Consider the following 18,429-nt stretch of genomic DNA (forward strand, 5'->3'; position numbering starts at 1 on the left):
TGTTGTTCCCTTGCTAGGCTGTTGAACATTACCTTGGTTTTCTGCATGTTAATTTTTAGACCCATCGATCTGCTCTGCCTGTCTAACTCGTTGATCATGATTTGCAGTTCACCTCCTGAGTGACTCAGCAAGGCAATGTCATCAGCAAATCTCAGATTATTTAGGTATTCTCCATTTATTCTTATTCCCAACTGTTCCCAATTCAGGCCTCGAAATACCTCCTGCAAACATGCGGTGAACAGCATTGGCGAGATCGTGTCTCCTTGCCTGACGCCCTTCCTTATTGGAATTTTATTGCTGACTTTATGGAGGACTATAGTAGCTGTGCAGTTGCTATATATATCTTCCAGTATTTTGACATAAGACTCTTCTACCCCCTGATTACGCAATGCTTGTATGACTGCTGAGGTTTCCACATAGTCGAATGCTTTCTCGTAATCAATGAAAGCTATATATAGAGGTTGATTATATTCTGCGCATTTCTCTATCACCTGATTGATAGTGTGAATATGATCTATTGTAGAATATCCTTTACGAAAGCCTGCCTGATCATTTGGTTGATTAACGTCTAACGTTGCCCTGACTCTATTAGCGATTACCTTAGTAAATACTTTGTAGGCAACGGATAGTAAGCTGATCGGCCTGTAATTTTTCAAGTCCTTGGCGTCTCCCTTCTTATGAATTAAGATAATGTTTGCATTCTTCCAAGCTTCTGGTACAGTCGAGGTCAAAAGGCATTGCGTATACAGGGTGGCTAGTTTTTCTAGCACGATGTCCCCTCCATCCTTCAACAGATCTGCTGTTACCTGATCCTCCCCAGCTGCTTTTCCCCTTTTCATTGCTTCTGAGGCTTTCTTTACTTCATCTTTCGTTACTGGCGGGATGACGCATTGCTGTGCACTGCTGTCTTTCTCATTAGTGTTCTGATTACATTGGCTACTGTACAGGTCTGTGTAGAACTCTTCGGCTACGTTAACTATCTTATCCATATTGCTAATGACATTGCCCTGCTTGTCTCTTAATGCATACATCTGGTTTTTACCTATGCCTAGTTTCCTCTTCACTGTTTTTAGGCTACCTCCGTTCTTTAGAGCATGCTCGATTCTCTCCATATTAAACTTCCTTATGTCGGCTACCTTGCGCTTATTTATTAACTTTGATAGCTCCGTTAGTTCTATTCTATCGGTAGTGTTAGATGCCTTCATGTTTTGGCGCTTCTTAATCAGATCTTTCGTCACCTGAGATAGCTTCCCGGTATCTTTTCGAACTGTCCTGCCGCCTACTTCTACTGCGCACTCCGTAATTATTGATGTCAGCTTATCGTGCATTGAATGAACATCAAGATCATCTTCCTCAGTTAAAGCCGAGTATCTGTTTTGCAGCGCTATCCTAAACTCCTGTGCTTTCCCTCTTACGGCTAACTCGTTAATGGTCTTCTTCTTCGCTAGCTTCTTCCGTTCCCTCTTCAAGTCTAGGCTAATTCTAGACCTTACCATTCAGAGCAATAGCTCTGTTCAATGCAAAATGCGAGTTTCATTCCGTGTGTTCGTATGACCTCCAAATGCCCTTTGGACTTAGCAATCTCCTAGCAACAGCCTTCAGTAAGATACCGAAGCATACTTTGACTATGTCCAATGCGCTGGTGTCTCCAAATCAGGCCCGGTTTGTTTTCAAAATGTTGCCCCCCCCCCCCCCCCCCCTCAGAAAAAAAAAATTGCCCGCCTTCCCGTTGAAAATTGACTTGCATCGATGTGAAGCAAAGTCGATGTTCAGGCTAATTTGAATGCGCTCGATACAATGGTAGCCTCTAATTTGATCCGGACCGCTCGCAAAATTTGTTCCCTCCCCCCCCCCCCCCCTGAAATTTGACTCTCATTGATTTGGTACAAAATCGATGTCCAGGCAAATTTGAATGTGTCGATACGATCGCGCGGTCGGAGGTTTCCACACACGCGTCTCAACGGTGGAGGCCGCTTCGGGTTGAATGCCATTGACACCCTTAGTTCACGCTTTGCGAACCACTGGCGCGCTGTGCCTTGAGCTTTTGTTTGTTTGTTTTCCACAGGGACGCGGCGGCAGGAAAACCGCGAGCTGAGCAATTGGCCTGGAGAAATCGGTGCGTGCGAACGTTAGTGAGGTCATCCAGGGAAGTGGCGGGCAATCGAGCCTCGGCGGGAGACTGACGCGTACAGCGCGGCGACGGCGGCCCCGAAGGCGCGAGGCCCAAGTTCGGTCGTATCCGCTGCACTCGATCAGCCGCACAACGAGCATCCGCAGCCCGATGCTCCCTGCGGCTTGACGTTGCGACTCCGCAGCTAAACCACCGTTTCTCCCCCCTCTCTTGAACTCTTTCCTTTGTCTTGTCGCTCACTGTTTCTCGTCTTTTTCTTTTGTACAGTATTCCTTTATTCTTGCAACGTTCATGTGTAGTTATCAACCTGATGATGTTTCCCTCCTCAAGTTGATAGTTTTGTTTGCGTACTCATTCTCCGTTTATTTGCATAGCGCCTGTGTAACTTTTTTAACATTCCGTTTATTTTTGGCCAAGTAAAATTGTTCTTTACTGGATTCGTGCAAGCTTCGAGCCTCCAGTCAACTGCGAATCAGGCATGGTCCCTATCGCCGGGCAGCGTTCCGATTCCGAGGGAAATCTCGACCAAGCTCGACACAATGCTACTGAACGTCACAGATGAAGAGAACATACACGTCACCGCCTATTTACAGCGTGATGAAGCCCGAGGAATCTCGCAGTATACGTGGCAAAATCCATCAGCGCACCGATGCGCGATAGTACAATCTGCGACGACGCGAGTCACCGGAGAGGGAATACAATCCAGGGGATCACGTATGGGCATGGACGCCACTTCGTCGCCGAGCACTAAGTAAAAAAAAAACAACTATTACGCCGCCATTTCGGACAGTACAAGATCCTGTGCAGAATGGTGACATCAACTACGAAGCCGGCCACGACGGAGCAAACTCCGCCCAGCGACGGCGCGGACGCCCAGAAGTGTACACCATGTAGTTCGTTAGAAGCCATATTACGCCTTGAAGTGGTCGCCGTTCTCCTCGCTCCTACTTTTTGTACACCTTCATTTCCTTTCGAAGCGACAGGTCGATGCCGCAGAGCGATGTTATTAACTCTGATCTTTACTTCTCCAGTTTGTTTTTCGCCATCGGCTTATCGCTTTATTTGCTGCGCAATAAAGAACTAGAGCGTTTTTTAAAAGTGATATGACGTATTCCAAATCGTCAATCCAGAACAGGTATCCAGAACTAGTGGGCCTGTTCAAGCCCATAGTGACGGGTTTTGAAAGTGCAGACTCCTTTTCCAAGACATGCAGCCCTATGAAGCCGACTGGCAGCGGGAGTCGAACCCGCCACTGCCCGGAGCCGAGAAAGGTGCGTTGTTCGCTACGCAAGGAAGTATGAGAGCTCTTTATAAAAGTTCTGTCGCGTATTCCAATCGGCAATCTAGAGCCAGTTATCTTGCTCCATAAAATTGGCACAGAAGCCAGTCCAGGGTCATCAGACTTTTTTTCTTCTGTCCTCTGCCTTTTATTGTGCCGAAGTAAAGTTTGACGGCCTGATATATTTATTTATTGATGACCATGTTTAAATCGGTGATTTGGATTAATTTCCTGAGTTCTGATTCTACCGCCACGGGTACTTCGCTTCGCCAATTCCAGACCTGCTACGGACCGCCGATTCGAATGTGTCATTATTAACGCGCTGCTGTTCCTACGTTGTTCGAGATGACGGTCGTTCTTCAATGCTCCGTATGTCGAATGTTCGTTGTTGTCTTAACACTGAGCACGGCCTCGAGTGGCAGTAATCCCGGTCTTCAACCACCACTGAGCTCGCTTGCTGTTATCACTGTAGCTGAGATGTCCAGCTCTGTGGGCGTAAGTCCTCCCAGTAAAGAGTCCGTCTTTGTGCTGCATTATTCTGCTCGTCTGTTCACGAAGTTGCCGCACTCTCCTAGTACACCGTTACCGCTACTATCCACTCCGAGTAGTTTTTGTTTCAAGCATTTATTATTGACAGCTTGTAGCTGTTTTTTGTATTTTTCATGAAATTTTGCAGCAGCGCCCAAATTTTGAAAACGCAAGCACGCAGTTACATATGGTAGTTGGCAATATTCTGAAAAATAACTCGAGGCGATGATGTATTTGAAATAAATACACCTTTATTATTCACATGAACGAAGCGAGGGCGTTGTAATCGATGTTGATCGCCCTTGTATACAGTGATACTCCGTATTCGATGCTGTCTTTCTCCTCAGTCTGCAATACTTGCTCGCAAATGTGCAAGGAGCACACTGTATTCGGTACATGTCGACTAGTCTTCGTTCCTCTAAAAAATGTGGCTGCGCTCTGAGACACTGAACAGTTGCCTAATACTTCTTGCCGCCGTATTCGAGGCCTCCGTATCCAAGTCCACCATATCCAAGGCCGCCGTATCCAAGGCCACCACCGAGACCGCCGTATCCAAGACCTCCGTATCCGATTCCGTAGCCTCCTCCTCCCAGGCCGGAGTGGGCGACCAGGGCTCCTCCTCCGCTCAGCTTGTTCACCTGGTGGATGGTCTTGACAAGGAACACTGGACCGGGCACAGCCTTGTAGAGGCCGGGACCTCCACGCAGGAGGGCAACACTGCTGCCGACGCCGTAGCCTCCGCCGTAGCCTGCACCGTAGCCCCCGCCATAGCCACCACCGTACCCGAGACCGTAGCCACCGTAGCCCCCATATCCCCAGACCTTAGGATTGCACATGACCGCGCCCAGGGCGGCGCAGAGAACGACGGCAGCGGTCTGCAGAAAAAGCCGAGAGAACGCAAATGATTCTTGGTCCGAGAGGACGGAGACTGTGGTGTGTAGAAAAAGTACCAAGGAGGCAAACAGTGCTGGGCTTAATGTGCGTGCGTGCGTGTGTGTGTGTGTGTGTTTGTGTGTGTGTGTGTGTGTGTGTGTGCGTGCGCGCGCGCGCGCGCGCGTGTGTGTGTGTGTGTGTGTGTGTGTGTGTGTGTGTGTGTGTGTGTGTGTGTGTGTGTGTGTGTGTGTGTGTGTGTGTAAGTTCGTGAGAAGTTTACCTCAAATCTGCTTCACTCGCGATTTCCTTTGCTTCCGTAAGTAAAGCCACATATGTCTGCGGATCGTCGCGTGGCCATATTACATCCTCTGCATATAAAGTCGGCAAGAAAAATGTAATTGGCAGTGCCGTGGCTGCGAAGTGATGATGAATTGAGCGTGAGGCAAGGAGGCAGGAATGCTAGTTAAGTGCTTAAGTTCGGGAGCCCAGTGTCGCTCTTGAGCGTTTTCCAGACGAGCTACCTAGGCATCATTGCATAACCGCCTCAAAGCGAGAACGATACTGAAGCCGGTTAAAAAGGGTAATGGTGAGAATCGCTATTATGCACGTCGCGGGATCAGAAGGCGGAACAAAAAGAGCTACGCCTATAAAATATGCACACGGCGATCTTTTGCCCCAACAATAATTACACTTCTTCGTTAGAAAAGGCGGTAGGTGCTTCTTTATGCGATATTTGAGGCATTACTAGAAAAGAACAGGAAACAATAGGCGAATTTTGTCTCGCTCCCAAAAGTACTCACCAGAATGTTCATTGTAGATGCTTGGCGGTTGCAGAGCGCAGCTGAAGTGCGTAGGAGCTTGGCTGGCGCCTTCGCTTATATACTCGCCGATGCGGAGCAGTATGGAACACAAGGAAGAGACCGGGCGCATCACGTAAACCGACGTCAGTAGTGTGCACCGCGATGCAGTGCTTGTCCGCACGGGAAAATCTTTCATCTCTGCATTAGTGGCGGATAGCAGCGAAGCGCGAGGGAGAGATTTCTATCTCAACGCGGCGTAGTCGAGTGCCGATATGGGCAGGAAGGAGCCCAAAACGGGTTACCGCGGGGCTCTCAATGTTACGCGAACCAGGCTCAGATTTACTAGGGCCACGTTCGTTCCAAATGTAAAGCGATATTCGACCGGCTTCCTGCCACAATGGTCTTTGTGACTGTAATGAGTGCACAAGAAACGATGAAAAAATAACAGGCCCTAAACGACAGAGCACTGTTACAACCAACATTTTAATGAAACCGCTGTCGTGGTTGAGGTGATATGACCGGCTGCTGACCGGAAAGAAGAGTGTTCGATTCCGAAGGGTGCGGCAGCGCACTTTGATTGATGAGAAACGCTATAGAGACCCGTGTGCGATGCGATGTTATTGCAGCTTAATGAACCTCAGGTGGTCGAAGTTAGCCAGACCTCTCCACTACGGCGTCCCTCGTAGCCTGAGTCGCTTTTGGACGTTAGACTCCCATAAACATAAAAATTTACTAGAACAAGAAACGAAATAGATACAGTTTGGCCACACATGTCGCCAGAAAACAAAACAAAAACAGTACCAAACTAGAAAGGTAAAATCCCACTACACCCCATGTTACTTTTAAGTGATCAAGCACTGGTTGATTTTTCAAGCATCTTTAAGCTTCTCAGAGAAGCCAATGTTTTAAACAAACTTTAGATATAAAAAGCGTAACCTTTAAGAAAAGCTCTAACCGTGTGTTTGGCGCATCATAGCCTCAGTTGCTTTTGCGCCATTAAAATCAGTATAACTAACTAACTAAGAAAGGTACAAAACTATCGGCCAATCTTCCCAAAAAAGTATTCTAATTCAGTTCTTTCATGCGTAAGGACAAAGAAAGACTGCCTAGCAGCGTATTTTAACGGGCTATTCGGTTGATTTTCTTCTTTTGCAAGTTCTCCGCTGAAACACGACGACGAAAAAGAATACGAAAAATTTAGCGCGGGGAGTTTAAGAAAGTAAATCGTGCAGTAACTGTCTCAATTCTCAATGGAAACGTCAACCACGCCGTGAAATACTGGAAGGAGTGGTAGTGAAAGAAGAAAGAGAGGTGCTGCAGTGGAGGTCTCGGGAATAATTTCGGCCACCTGGGGCTCTTTACCATGCACTGACATCACACCGCACATGGGCACCTTTTGCGTCCATCGAAGCGCGGCAGCCAGGTTCAAACCCGGGTACTCCAGCTCAGTAGCCGAGTGCTCTACCACCAAGCCACCGCAGCGAGATGTGGTTAGGGAAATGCGAATGAAGTCCACCAGCACTTGGGTTTTCAATTCGGTGTCGGTTCGAGGCTCGGTTTTCAAAGTCAAGCAGGCTTCAGACAAAGATCGGCGAAATCGGTGTGTAGGGCCCTTATGCCTAGCGCGTCAAAGCTGCAGTGGACACTTAAGTGCCGCCTCAAGAGTATGGCGCGAGAGCATAACTGGGTAAATGCCATATATGCGGAATTGGTCACCGTCTGTTTTGCTTTCATATAGATTGCTAGGAGTCCTCATACTGGAGTCCTGGTGCAATTGCGCAGCGGGTAAGCATGCGCAACTGCCCTGCGATGGTAGATGCTGCCATCAGTGGAGCTTGAGCCCAGGTAGCTCTCCCCGAGCAACCTACGTCACAAGAGAGGCAGTGGCGAAATCGCTGAACGGGAGTCCTAATTAGTGCTAGCGCACTAATACAAGAGATGACAAACACGACAGATTCCTAAATAGCAAATTAAAAATACCATATAAGAACCAAGGTCATGCCCATGTTCGGAAGTAAAACTTGAAGGCAGATTATTCAGGTTTTTCATATCGCTAACAGTACTGGCAAATCTGTCAGCACGCCGTCCATCCAGCTTTCGGCTAAGGTAACCGCTGTTTTTAAAAGTTAATTTATGTAGTCTATTTTAGTCCCGCTCATCACTGGATCCTTTCCCATTCACCTTTATTCTTGTTGTTTCTAACCTCCGCACCCATCGTTCTTAACTTTGATTTAATTCTGTTGCGCTCCTCCCTTTTTCGTTGTTACTTTTTCCATTCTCCAGTATCTATAGTTCTAGGTTCTTCACCTTCACCTTTGCTCTGGTTTATCGTAAGGACTTTGTTTTCAGAGATTTTAATTATCGCATCCCGTTAGGTATTTCCACCTCCTTGCTTTTTTTGTTCCTTCGGATCTGCTGTATTTTTTCTCGTTCTCATTTTGAACCAGACAGCCGACACACCGTCCACGTTTGTTGCAGCAGAAGTGGTATAACAAGGGCACAGAAAGGAACTACGGAAGAAAAGAAGTATGAACCAACCAGCTCAGATAACCACCCTTTTATTCGACACACCACGTCAGGGCGCTTCAACGTCTCTGCCTTGGACTGAAGACTAGTCACTGTGCACGCGACAAAATAATTAATGTAGCGAGATTTGTGCTGGTTGGGAATGTAGCCAACACAGACAAGAAGAGGAGCTCGTGAAAGAAATTTCTCACTTGGACGCAGAGCCCTTCTAGCCGCAAGCTTCTAGCGTGGCATCACCTAAGGAGATTATAGTGTTCAAGCCGATTGGATTGCATGGCGGTCCAGGCTTGCCTTGGACCACTGCTCACTCAGCATGCACTTCCGAAAGTAGCAAAATAAATTTGATGGAACTCCTATCGCTGGAAGTTAGAAGATTTGGCCTGACAGGGATATCCACCAACCCACAAACGACTCATGCAAGTCACGGCTGTCGTCTGCCGACAGCTAAATACCAATCAATATATTCAACCGAGCTTCCTACCCAAACTACGCCGCACACGCTATTCCAGGGTATGTCTTACACCCCATGAAATTCTCATTGCATTATGCCATCTTCAGCCTTCATTCGCTCTTCCCCCGGGTGGAGTAGCAGCAGGCCAAGGTGACGTTTCCACCGCCGACCTCTCCTCCTTTCCTCTCATTAAATCCCTTTCGCTCTCTTAATGCCTTCCCCTACATCCCACTGCACGGGCGTGTAAGCCGTGCCCCCCTCACCCTCAACCTAACCTCCGCCCAATGGGAAGCTGTGCTGCCCAGCTCGGACCTGGACGACTAGCGGAAACTGGTGGACGGGCCAGGCTTACGGCAGCCGCTGCAGGAGCCCTGGACTGAGGGCCCCATCCAAAGGGGGCAAGCTTCTTCTTTATTAAAACCACTGAATGTGTTCTACCATCACTCTAGTAGCGGCGTGTGCCGCAGGTGAATGAGGACTGGTCGAGCAACGGGCACATCAACTCTCCTTTATTACAACATACGCGTGCTTATTATATACACATGGCTACAATGGGACCACTAGCGATGGTGATGAGAAATGGAAGCCAAATATACAATGATTATCATCATCATGGTGGTGTTCCTTTGTGATGTTATTTGTTGTGCTGTAAAAGAAAAAGCACGAGAAATTGTATATGTTTGTTTGAATTTTGTGAGGGCATCTGTATTGTATTCTCAGCTGAACTGCCGTTCCCCGTGCAAAAGCATTAACTGCTTCTGAGGGCAAGGAAGAATAGTAAAGGGCATGAAAAATACAGAAAATGCTAGTTGCAAGCTATTATTGGACGAATCTGACAAGAGAAGGAGGTAATATTCACGTTTGACTCGATCAATGCCTTTCTCAAAATCACACTAGCCGACAGGGTTGTAACATCAGCCGCAGCGGCACGGCGTTAAGAGCGAAGCATACAATGCGACACCCGCTTTACGGGTTCCCCCTTTGTCCTAATTATTTTTATTTCGATACCCTAAAGGCCAAATGCGGACATTATACAGAGGGTGATTCATCAAATAAAACTTGACAAATATACAACACAGCATATAAAGGGCTGAATACAGAAGTAAATAAGTTAAGAAGCCAGGTACAAGTTAATAGGAGGAGGGGGGGGGGGGGGGGGGTAATGGCTTGGAACAGGTACTGAACAAATGCATATGTAGCAAATCCCACAAAACAAAACAAAAATCGCACCTTCAGAAGTTACAAAACATGGCATCTAACATTTCATGGAACGTTACGGCCGACACGTACACACTGAAGCTAACGAAAAACAAAAACCCACATCATTCTACATTGGAATTTTCTAAGTGTAACCAAAGAGCTGTTCGAAATGATGATGTTCCAGCGATAGCCGTAATGCTAGAAGAAATCGAATTCTACTCTTCAATAGCTTGTACCAAAGGTGAGTATTTATGTCATTCTTTCCGAGCGAAAATGGGTTTACTCTTCTTCATATGATCTACACGAGCCGATGTGTGCGGTGCCGGGAGAAGATGTGAACTTGCAAATGGTGTGTTGCTGTGGTAGGGAGTATGAAAAATAGATAAACGGCTGAATTTTCTGCGCATGACCCGAGGCGGGAAATGCAGCGATATTTTCAGTGCTGTTACACTTTGATACCGAGAGTAACGCGAAAGGATGAATCGAGCAGCCTTGTTTTGCGCAGATTCCAATCTGTTAATAAGATAGCTATAATGAGGGTTCCAGATCACTGACGCATATTCTATTGCAGGCCTAATTAGCATTTTGGATGCGTGTAGTTTTGTGTCCTGGTTGGCTTGGTGTAGTCGGCGTTTAAGAAGACCAAGTTTTTTTAACGCTTTGGTAGTGATCAGTTCAATATAAGAGCTCAAGGATAAATTAGAGCTAAAATTAACACCGACGTATTTTACCGACTCTGCAGTTTCAATGATAGTATTATTAACTGTGTAGGCATTAGGACTCGTGTTAGCAGCGGAAGTAAACTTGAGATGGTTAGTTTTATCTGCGTTAATTACCATTTGACACCTGCCGCACCAATGAGTTAGCTCATCAAGATCAGTGTGGAGAGCAATGATGTCGCAAGGGCTCGATATTACTCAGTAAAACAGTCGTCTGCAAATAATCGTATTGTTGGTGTTATGTACGACGTGATGTCATTAATATATATATTAAGAAAAGCAGTGGACCAAGAAACGAAGCCTGGGGTACTCCTGAGGCAACACCTGTACGTCTTGATAAGAAGCTCCCTAACTTAACTGACTGAAAGCGGTTTGTTAGAAATGCGTTGATTCAGTGCGTAGCACGTTGATCCAGCTGCAGGTTGCGTATCTTTATCATCAGGCGGTTATGAGGCACGCTATCAAAGGCTTTAGATAAATCAAGAAAGATGGAGTCAATGTAGAGGGAAGAGTCGATTGCTTGATGAAGGTCCGTTATTAACTCAAATAACTGTGTCTGACACGATAAATGTTTGCGGAAGCCATGTTGGTTGTTATGAAGCAAGTTGTTCTGGTTAAGATGAGTCATAATGTTAGATGAGTCATATGTGTTCTAGTACCTTGCAACATATCGAGGTTAGAGAAATTGGCTTGTAATTGTTAGGAACGGATCTGTCTCCAGATTTAAATACCAGGATGACATAAGCGGACCTCCAATCTTCTGGCACACATGTCGTATCGAGTGAAAATGAGAGATAGCAGGAAAGCTGTATGCTGGCAGGTAATTTTTAACAGTTTCGCGTTGATACCATCGGGTCCTGGGCTAGTGTCGTGAGTTAGGCGTTCAAATGCTCGAGCCACGCCAAGCGCAGATATGTGAATGGGTGAAAAGGGAATCTGGATATCGGCCTCAGGAAGCGGCAGTGGGTTGTAAATGGGCAATTCTTCCGTAAAAACTTGTGAGAAGTGGCTGTTGAATTGTTCTGCACACTGTTTTATAGGTAGGGTGCTGCCGTTTACACCCAAAAGAAGAGGAACCGTACTAGCTCTTTTAGGATTAACAGTGTTCCGAAATTTCTTAGGGTCGGTTTTTATCAAACGAGGAACTGTAAAATTAAATATTTGTTGTTTTTTTTGCGTCAGGAATTTGTTTTCCAGCTATTTTGGAAATGCTTTTGTAGTTTTCCCAGTCTGTAGCTTCCTCTGATCTAACCGCTTTCCTAAATGCTCTTTTTTATATTTAGTGCCCTGTTGACATCTGTGGTAAACCAAGGATCATTAGTTCGTGTGCTTAACATTCGTTTTGGCACGCAGGAATCTTCAATTTCTTTGAGTTTGTCACTAAACTACTTCCAACTTCCATTAGTCGTACGGTTATGAAAATTAGCCTGAAAGCTATTTTTGAAAGTTTCCAGACAGGTTCATTTTTGCCTCATCCGCACGAGCGTAGTTGTAGATAAGCTTTTTGGTTTTTGTCATGTCGGTCCGTGGAAGTAGAAGAGAACAGGGCACAACTTTGTGGTCACTAATTTCTTCCAAGACGTGGATGTCTGAGAGCTCAGGATGGGTTGTTGGGATGAAGTCCAGGATATGTTTACCGCGAGTATGCTCGTGAACAGTTTGGGTGAGCTGGTGATATTGAAGTAAATGAAGAAAATTAATGTTCTCCTGTCGGTTACTATCGGAGCCAACAGTTAGTGTCATCCAGTTAATCGCGGGAAAATTAAAGTCACCTGCTAAACATATGAGGCAATTCGGGTGCATTACAAAGATCTGCTGGATAGCGTCATTTAACAGTTCATTGAATTCAGGTTGGCTACTTGGTGGCCTATAACAGGCGCCTATAATGCAAAACATATGACCAAGTTGAGCAGAAACCCAGGCTATTTCCAAGGGGAGTCGATAGGGGTAAGAGATGCATGGAAGTCTTTGTTAATCGCAATGAGCATTCCTCCTCTTTGTCGAGAATCAGCCCTATCTTTCCTAAAAAAAAAAAAAACGATGATGGAAGCGCGATGTCGTGACATGCAACGTCTTCGGTTAGCCACGTTTCCGTACCCACGATTATATCAGCTGAGCAGGTATGTGCAATAGCTTTAGGTCCGTCTACTTTGTCATGTATGCGGCGGAAGGTTGCTAAGACCAAGTAGATTGGTTTGATTTTGTTATGGCTGGCTTTCTTTGCGGTAGACTGTCAATTCTCGGGGGGCGTGTGCCTGGAAGGAAGTTTTTTCACGCTCTCTTTGCTGAGTCATACCGGTAAAGACCATTTTTCATGTGAAGCTTATCAAATCTTACAGAATAACGCTCGTTTTCTCTGATATTCGCTTTGCCGAAGTCGCGCAGATTTTTCCTTGCATGTAGAACCCTCGGGGTGAAGTCTTCGTCTAGCCAAACTTTTGGTTCCGTGATATCTTTTAATTTATGTGCATTTTGAAATGCTTCGAGTTTAGATTTAAAGTTCAGAAATTTAATTTTAATTGGTCGAGCTTGATCAGAACGTGGTTTGTTTAGCGTACATTTGTCTTGACGTCTTCTACAGAAGAAGACACGGTGTCGAAGTTTTTCTTCATATCAAGTACAGCGGACATACTTTCCTCTATTACAGCAACATGGTCCTGGATGCTGTTTATGTCCTGTTTGATTTCTTCAAGCGTTTCTGATGTTTCAGCATGACATTCATTAAACAGTGCGAGCACTTCGTCAACCTTTGGTCCGGGATTTGCTTCGACATCGCCCGCGCAAAGCAAAAGTAGAGTCAGGCACGCAGAAAGCAGGAATGAAATGGGTCTCGGGCAAAGTTCCCGGACGAGTCCCGCCCCTGGTCTAACTCGATAGTCTTGTTCACACACACACGTTCGTGACAGTAAGAAAATGAGCCGATGCGAGCGCGATACGTGCACAAATCCACACCCATTGAAACACAGCAGTTGAGGATCAGCGGCCACGGGAATATGCTAAAAATTGATCAATAAATAAAAAGGCCTACCTAGAAAGCAAAGTGCACAAGTCACCGATATGCTCTTGTGGCTGCGAATCCCAGAATTTCGAAGCCGGAGGGTGGCTTTATAGGCGTCCCTGGTGCAGAGTCTGCTCCAGGCGGCGCTGTCTCCGTCTATGACATCACAGGACGGGTCCCGTTCCGCGGCGTCACGCAACGGAGACACCAGTAGACAGGTGAGGCCCTCGATGATAATATGGGATGATGGGACGATGGCGAGAAGCTTGCGCGGCGCCCTGTCTTGGTAAGCACGCGGCAGGATACGAGTATCTAGAAAGCAAAGTGCACAAGTCACCAATATTCCCTTGTGGCCGCGAAACCCCTGCGGTAGGGGATAGCTGCTGTAGGGAACATATTGTTTGAGTGAGAAGCAGCGGAACAAAATTACACAGATCTATGAGGCGTGACACGCTGTCGAATGTGCCTCGGAGGTCGATAGAACGGCCATCGGCTTGCGCTGATCGTGATACGCTTCAGGCGAGGAAAGCACTATGACGGCTTAGTACTCGCGTCTCAACGCGTGTTGCGTGGTCTCATTCAAGGAAAACCGATATGGGTGACCTTAACGAAATGCTTTCCGCGGGAAATCTGCAAGTTTCAATGTGCCTGAGTTGCCGCCCTTCAAGAAAACGTCATATTCATGACGGGCGACAAAAAAAGGCAGTTTCAAGTCGCAGTTGCAAGCGTACGACGCGATAAGTTCCTCGAACTTTGTCTGCTTTCCTTTCTCCCTCACGGCCGCATTCTAATATCCTCCACTCCGCACTTTATCACCGATACAGGGCGTAAGCAGCCTTTGTCCCAATGACATTGCTTTCACTGCGATGGGAGGCTTTCGCTTATCGTCTTCACTACTGCTGTTTAATGGATGTGGACGTCGGTCGCAGCCAAAACCGGCCACAGGCTTAAGGATGAATTCCATGTACGCGAAAACTAACGCGCACGCGAAGGCGACAGCGGCAAGCGACGAGCGACGCCGTCGCGCGAAGCAATTTGCCGTGTTGCTTGTCTCGTCGCTCGGATCTGCACCAACAGAAAATTTCGCTCGTGGCTCGAAAGCCCCCCCCCCCCCCCCCCCTTCCCCTGTGATTAGCCAATCAGAGCCCCACAAAGCCGCTTCCGGTTTGTCCATGGTGTCACATAGCTCCTCCTCCGAGATCGCCTCAACAAGCGCGTCGTCTTGGTCATCGCCTCCGTCGAGAAAATATTTCCTTTGCTGTAGCTGTGAGGCAGACCCGCACGATTTAAACAATGAGAACAATCTACTTGTTGGTTACGGAGGGCGAACAACATTTGGAACGGGCTTTACGAGCGGGCGCACTGCAGGTAGAGATGCGTATCCCGTCGCTGTATACCTCGGCGCCCGATCCGCTGTGCTGCTGCGCTCCAACTGTATATGCGCGCACAAACACTCGCGGCGCGTATTCTCGCTAGAATATTGTAACGAATAGTACACCAAAAACACTCGGGGACCAAGGAGCTACACAGCCGGTGGAGCAAGCACGAGCAGGAAGAAGATTTTCTTCGTCCTCTGCTTCTATCGCCTGAGTTCCCTTCGTCCTCCTCTTCTATCACCTGTGTCATTGCCCCCTCCCCTGCAGCATCGCCCCGATGCGGCCATCGTGCGCTAGAGTGACGAGCAGAAAGCGAGCGTGCTAGGGTGAGGCACGAGGATCACAACATAGAACAGGGCACAGCGGTCAGCCTCAAGTTCAATCGGGTGGTCGGTCATGGTACGGCTTCATACGAACGACGTGCACAACGTCGGTAAGCTTGCGTCTGTGGGATGAGCTGGCTTGGGTGGCGGGTTGAACTTCGTAGGTGACGTCGCTAATGCGGCGGAGGACACGGTATGGGCCGAAGTATCGACGGAGTAATTTTTCAGACAGCCCGCGGTGACGAACGGGCGTCCAAATCCACACATAGTCGCCTGGCTCGTAGGCAACAAAGCGCCGTCCCTGGTTGTAGCGGCCAGCGTCTAGTTGCTGTTGACGGTGTATGCGCTGCCTTGCCAGTTGCCGCGCTTCTTCTGCACGCTGCACAAAAGTGGCGATGTCGAGGTCAGGGTCACTCTCGCAGTGGGGGTCAACAGGAAGCATAGCATCCAGCGTAGTAGTAACTCGACGGCCGAAGACAAGCTGGAAGGGAGTGAGCCGCGTTGTCTCCTGCAGTGCCGTATTGTAAGCGAAAGTAGCGTATGGCAGAATTTGGTCCCAGGTTTTATGCTCTATATCCACGTACATGGAAAGCATGTCGGCCAGAGTTCTGTTGAGCCGTTCCACAAAGCCATTGGTCTGCGGGTGGTACGCCGTCGCACGTCTATGGCTGGTGTGCGTCAGTTTCAGCACAGCCTGAGTTAGGCGGGCTGTGAAAGCTGCCCCACGGTCAGTAATAATGACCGCAGGGGCGCCATGACGCAGGACGATGCTGTGGACAAAAAACTCGGCTACTTCGGCAGCAGTTCCGCTCGCAAGCGGCGTGGTCTCAGCATAACGTGTCAAGTAGTCCGTCGCAACAGCGATCCACCGTTTTCCAGTGGATGACTTCGGGAAGGGGCCAAGGAGATCCATTCCAACTTGTTGAAAAGGGATCTTCGGAGGCGCTATTGGCTGAAGAAATCCGGCTGGTTTCATGGGTGGAGACTTCCGGCGTTGGCAGTCGCGGCAGGTTCGCACATAGGTCTGCACTGATGGAAGTAATTTGGGCCAATAGTACTTCTCCCGAATCCTTGACAGCGTGCGACTGACACCCAAGTGGCCGGCGGACGGCTCGTCGTGACAAGCGCTCAAGATGTCAGGTCGTAACTGGGTGGGCACCACGAGTAAAAATGTTTCGGTGGACTTTCCAAAGTTGCGCTTGTAGAGAACGCCATTTCGCATGGTGAAGGATTGCAGGCTACGACGAAAAACACGCGGAACCCGACCACTGTGACCTTCGAGGTGCTCGATGAGCGGCGCTAGCCCCGAGTCCGTTCGTTGAAGCTGAGCCACATGGGATGGGCTAAGAGCACAAATGAAAGGAAGATCTTCGGTGATTTCTTGCGGAGCGTGGTCCACGGGCGCGCGTGATAAGCAATCCGCATCTTGGTGCTGCCGGCCCGACTTGTAAACGACAGTCACGTCGTACTCTTGCAAACGGAGGCTCCACCTAGCCAACCGGCCGGACGGATCTTTAAGGCTTGCCAGCCAGCATAACGAGTGATGGTCGCTGACAACACGGAAGGGTCGTCCGTACAGGTATGGACGAAACTTGCTGATGGCCCAGATCACCGCAAGGCATTCTTTCTCTGTCGTCGAATAATTCGCCTCCGATCGCGAAAGTGTTCGGCTCGCGTAAGCGATAACGCGTTCCACGCCGTCCTGCCACTGGATAAGTACCGCTCCAAGGCCAACATTGCTGGCATCGGTGTGTATGTCGGTGGCGGCGTCTTCATCGAAATGGGCGAGTATCGGGGGGCTGTGTAGGCGGTTGCGGAGCTCCTGAAAAGCTTCTTCTTGGTCGTTTCCCCACAGAAAGGGTATTTCGTCTCTAGTCAGTGCTGTCAACGGGTCAGCTATTCTGGAGAAATCGGGCACAAAGCGTCGGTAGTAAGAACAGAGGCCCAGAAAACGTCGAAGTGCCTTCTTGTCGGTTGGGCGCGGAAAACTGGAGACGGCAGCAGTCTTGTCGGGGTCCGGGAGAACGCCTTGTGCGCTGACAACATGGCCAAGGAAGCGAAGTTCCTTGAAACCAAAATGACATTTCTCGGGCTTGATCGTTAGTTGCGCGCATTTCAGGGCTCGAAGCACGATGCGCAGCCGGTCCAAGTGTTGATCGAAGGTAGGCGAGAAAATGACGACGTCGTCCAAGTACACCAAGCAAGACTGCCACTTCAGACCGGATAAAACGGTGTCCATTATACGCTGGAACGTGGCCGGCGCCGAGCAAAGACCAAACGGGAGCACCTTGAACTCGTATAAACCGTCTGGAGTCACGAAAGCCGTCTTCTCTCGGTCTCTCTGGTCCACCTCTATCTGCCAGTATCCGCTTTTGAGATCTAATGAGGAGAAGAACCTGGCGTCACGTAATCGGTCAAGGGCATCGTCAATCCTGGGAAGCGGATAAACGTCCTTTTTGGTCACGTTGTTTAGTTTCCGGTAATCAACGCAGAATCTCAAGGTGCCGTCTTTCTTTTTGACGAGGACCACGGGCGACGCCCATGGGCTTGTTGACGGCTGAATAACATCGTCTGCAAGCATTTCATCGACTTGCGTTTTAATGGCTTCGCGTTCCTTAGGAGAAACACGGTATGGGCGCTGGCATACAGGCGGCGTGGCCTCCTCTGTGATGATGTGATGCTTGGCGACAGGTGTACGACCGACCCTGGAGCTGGAGGCGAAGCAATCTGCAAAATCTGCTAGAAGAGCAGACAGAAGATTCTTCTGCTCAGGTGCCAAGTCCGGGTTGATTTTCACGGTCTGTAGGACGTGGCATGGTGCGGCCTCGTCTTGAGGGCTGGCCCCGACGGCGCATAAATCAGGCAACACAGTAACTTCGTGAAGTAAGGCAACAGCCGTTTCCCTGGCGAGGTGCTGAACCTCGTTGGCGAAGTTCGTGAGTAGGACACTAGTACAACCGTTATGCAACTGGACGAGGCCTCGAGCGACGGCTATTCCCTTCGCGAGCAGCAGCGGGAGGTGGCTATCCGCGATACCCTCGTAATCGTGGAACAAGTCATGTCTCACGAGAACCAGGACGCTAGACCGTGGTGGCACCATCACGTCATCGTCGACTATACGCAGAGCGTTGATTCCCGGATCTCTGTCGGTATGCGCCACGGCCTGTTTCGTCGAGCACGTGATCCGGGCTTCGTTCAGATCAGTGAGAGCGCCGTTCGTCTGCA

The 18,429-nt window shown here is 48.5% G+C and overlaps 1 protein-coding gene across 1 annotated transcript; it reads right to left on the reverse strand.

Annotated features, from left to right (window-relative positions):
- Positions 1 to 4,169: 4,169 nt before the first annotated feature.
- LOC144119369 (uncharacterized) lies at positions 4,170 to 5,744 on the reverse strand. Its single transcript, XM_077652008.1, has 2 exons — positions 5,612 to 5,744; positions 4,170 to 4,813 (listed from the first exon to the last, which is right to left on the reverse strand). The coding sequence occupies exons 1-2, from the start codon at positions 5,621 to 5,623 to the stop codon at positions 4,397 to 4,399; spliced, it is 429 nt and encodes a 142-aa protein (XP_077508134.1). The 5' UTR covers positions 5,624 to 5,744; the 3' UTR covers positions 4,170 to 4,396.
- Positions 5,745 to 18,429: the final 12,685 nt, after the last annotated feature.

This window comes from Amblyomma americanum, chromosome 2 (genome assembly GCF_052857255.1).
Source record: "Amblyomma americanum isolate KBUSLIRL-KWMA chromosome 2, ASM5285725v1, whole genome shotgun sequence".
Lineage (NCBI taxonomy): Eukaryota > Metazoa > Arthropoda > Arachnida > Ixodida > Ixodidae > Amblyomma > Amblyomma americanum.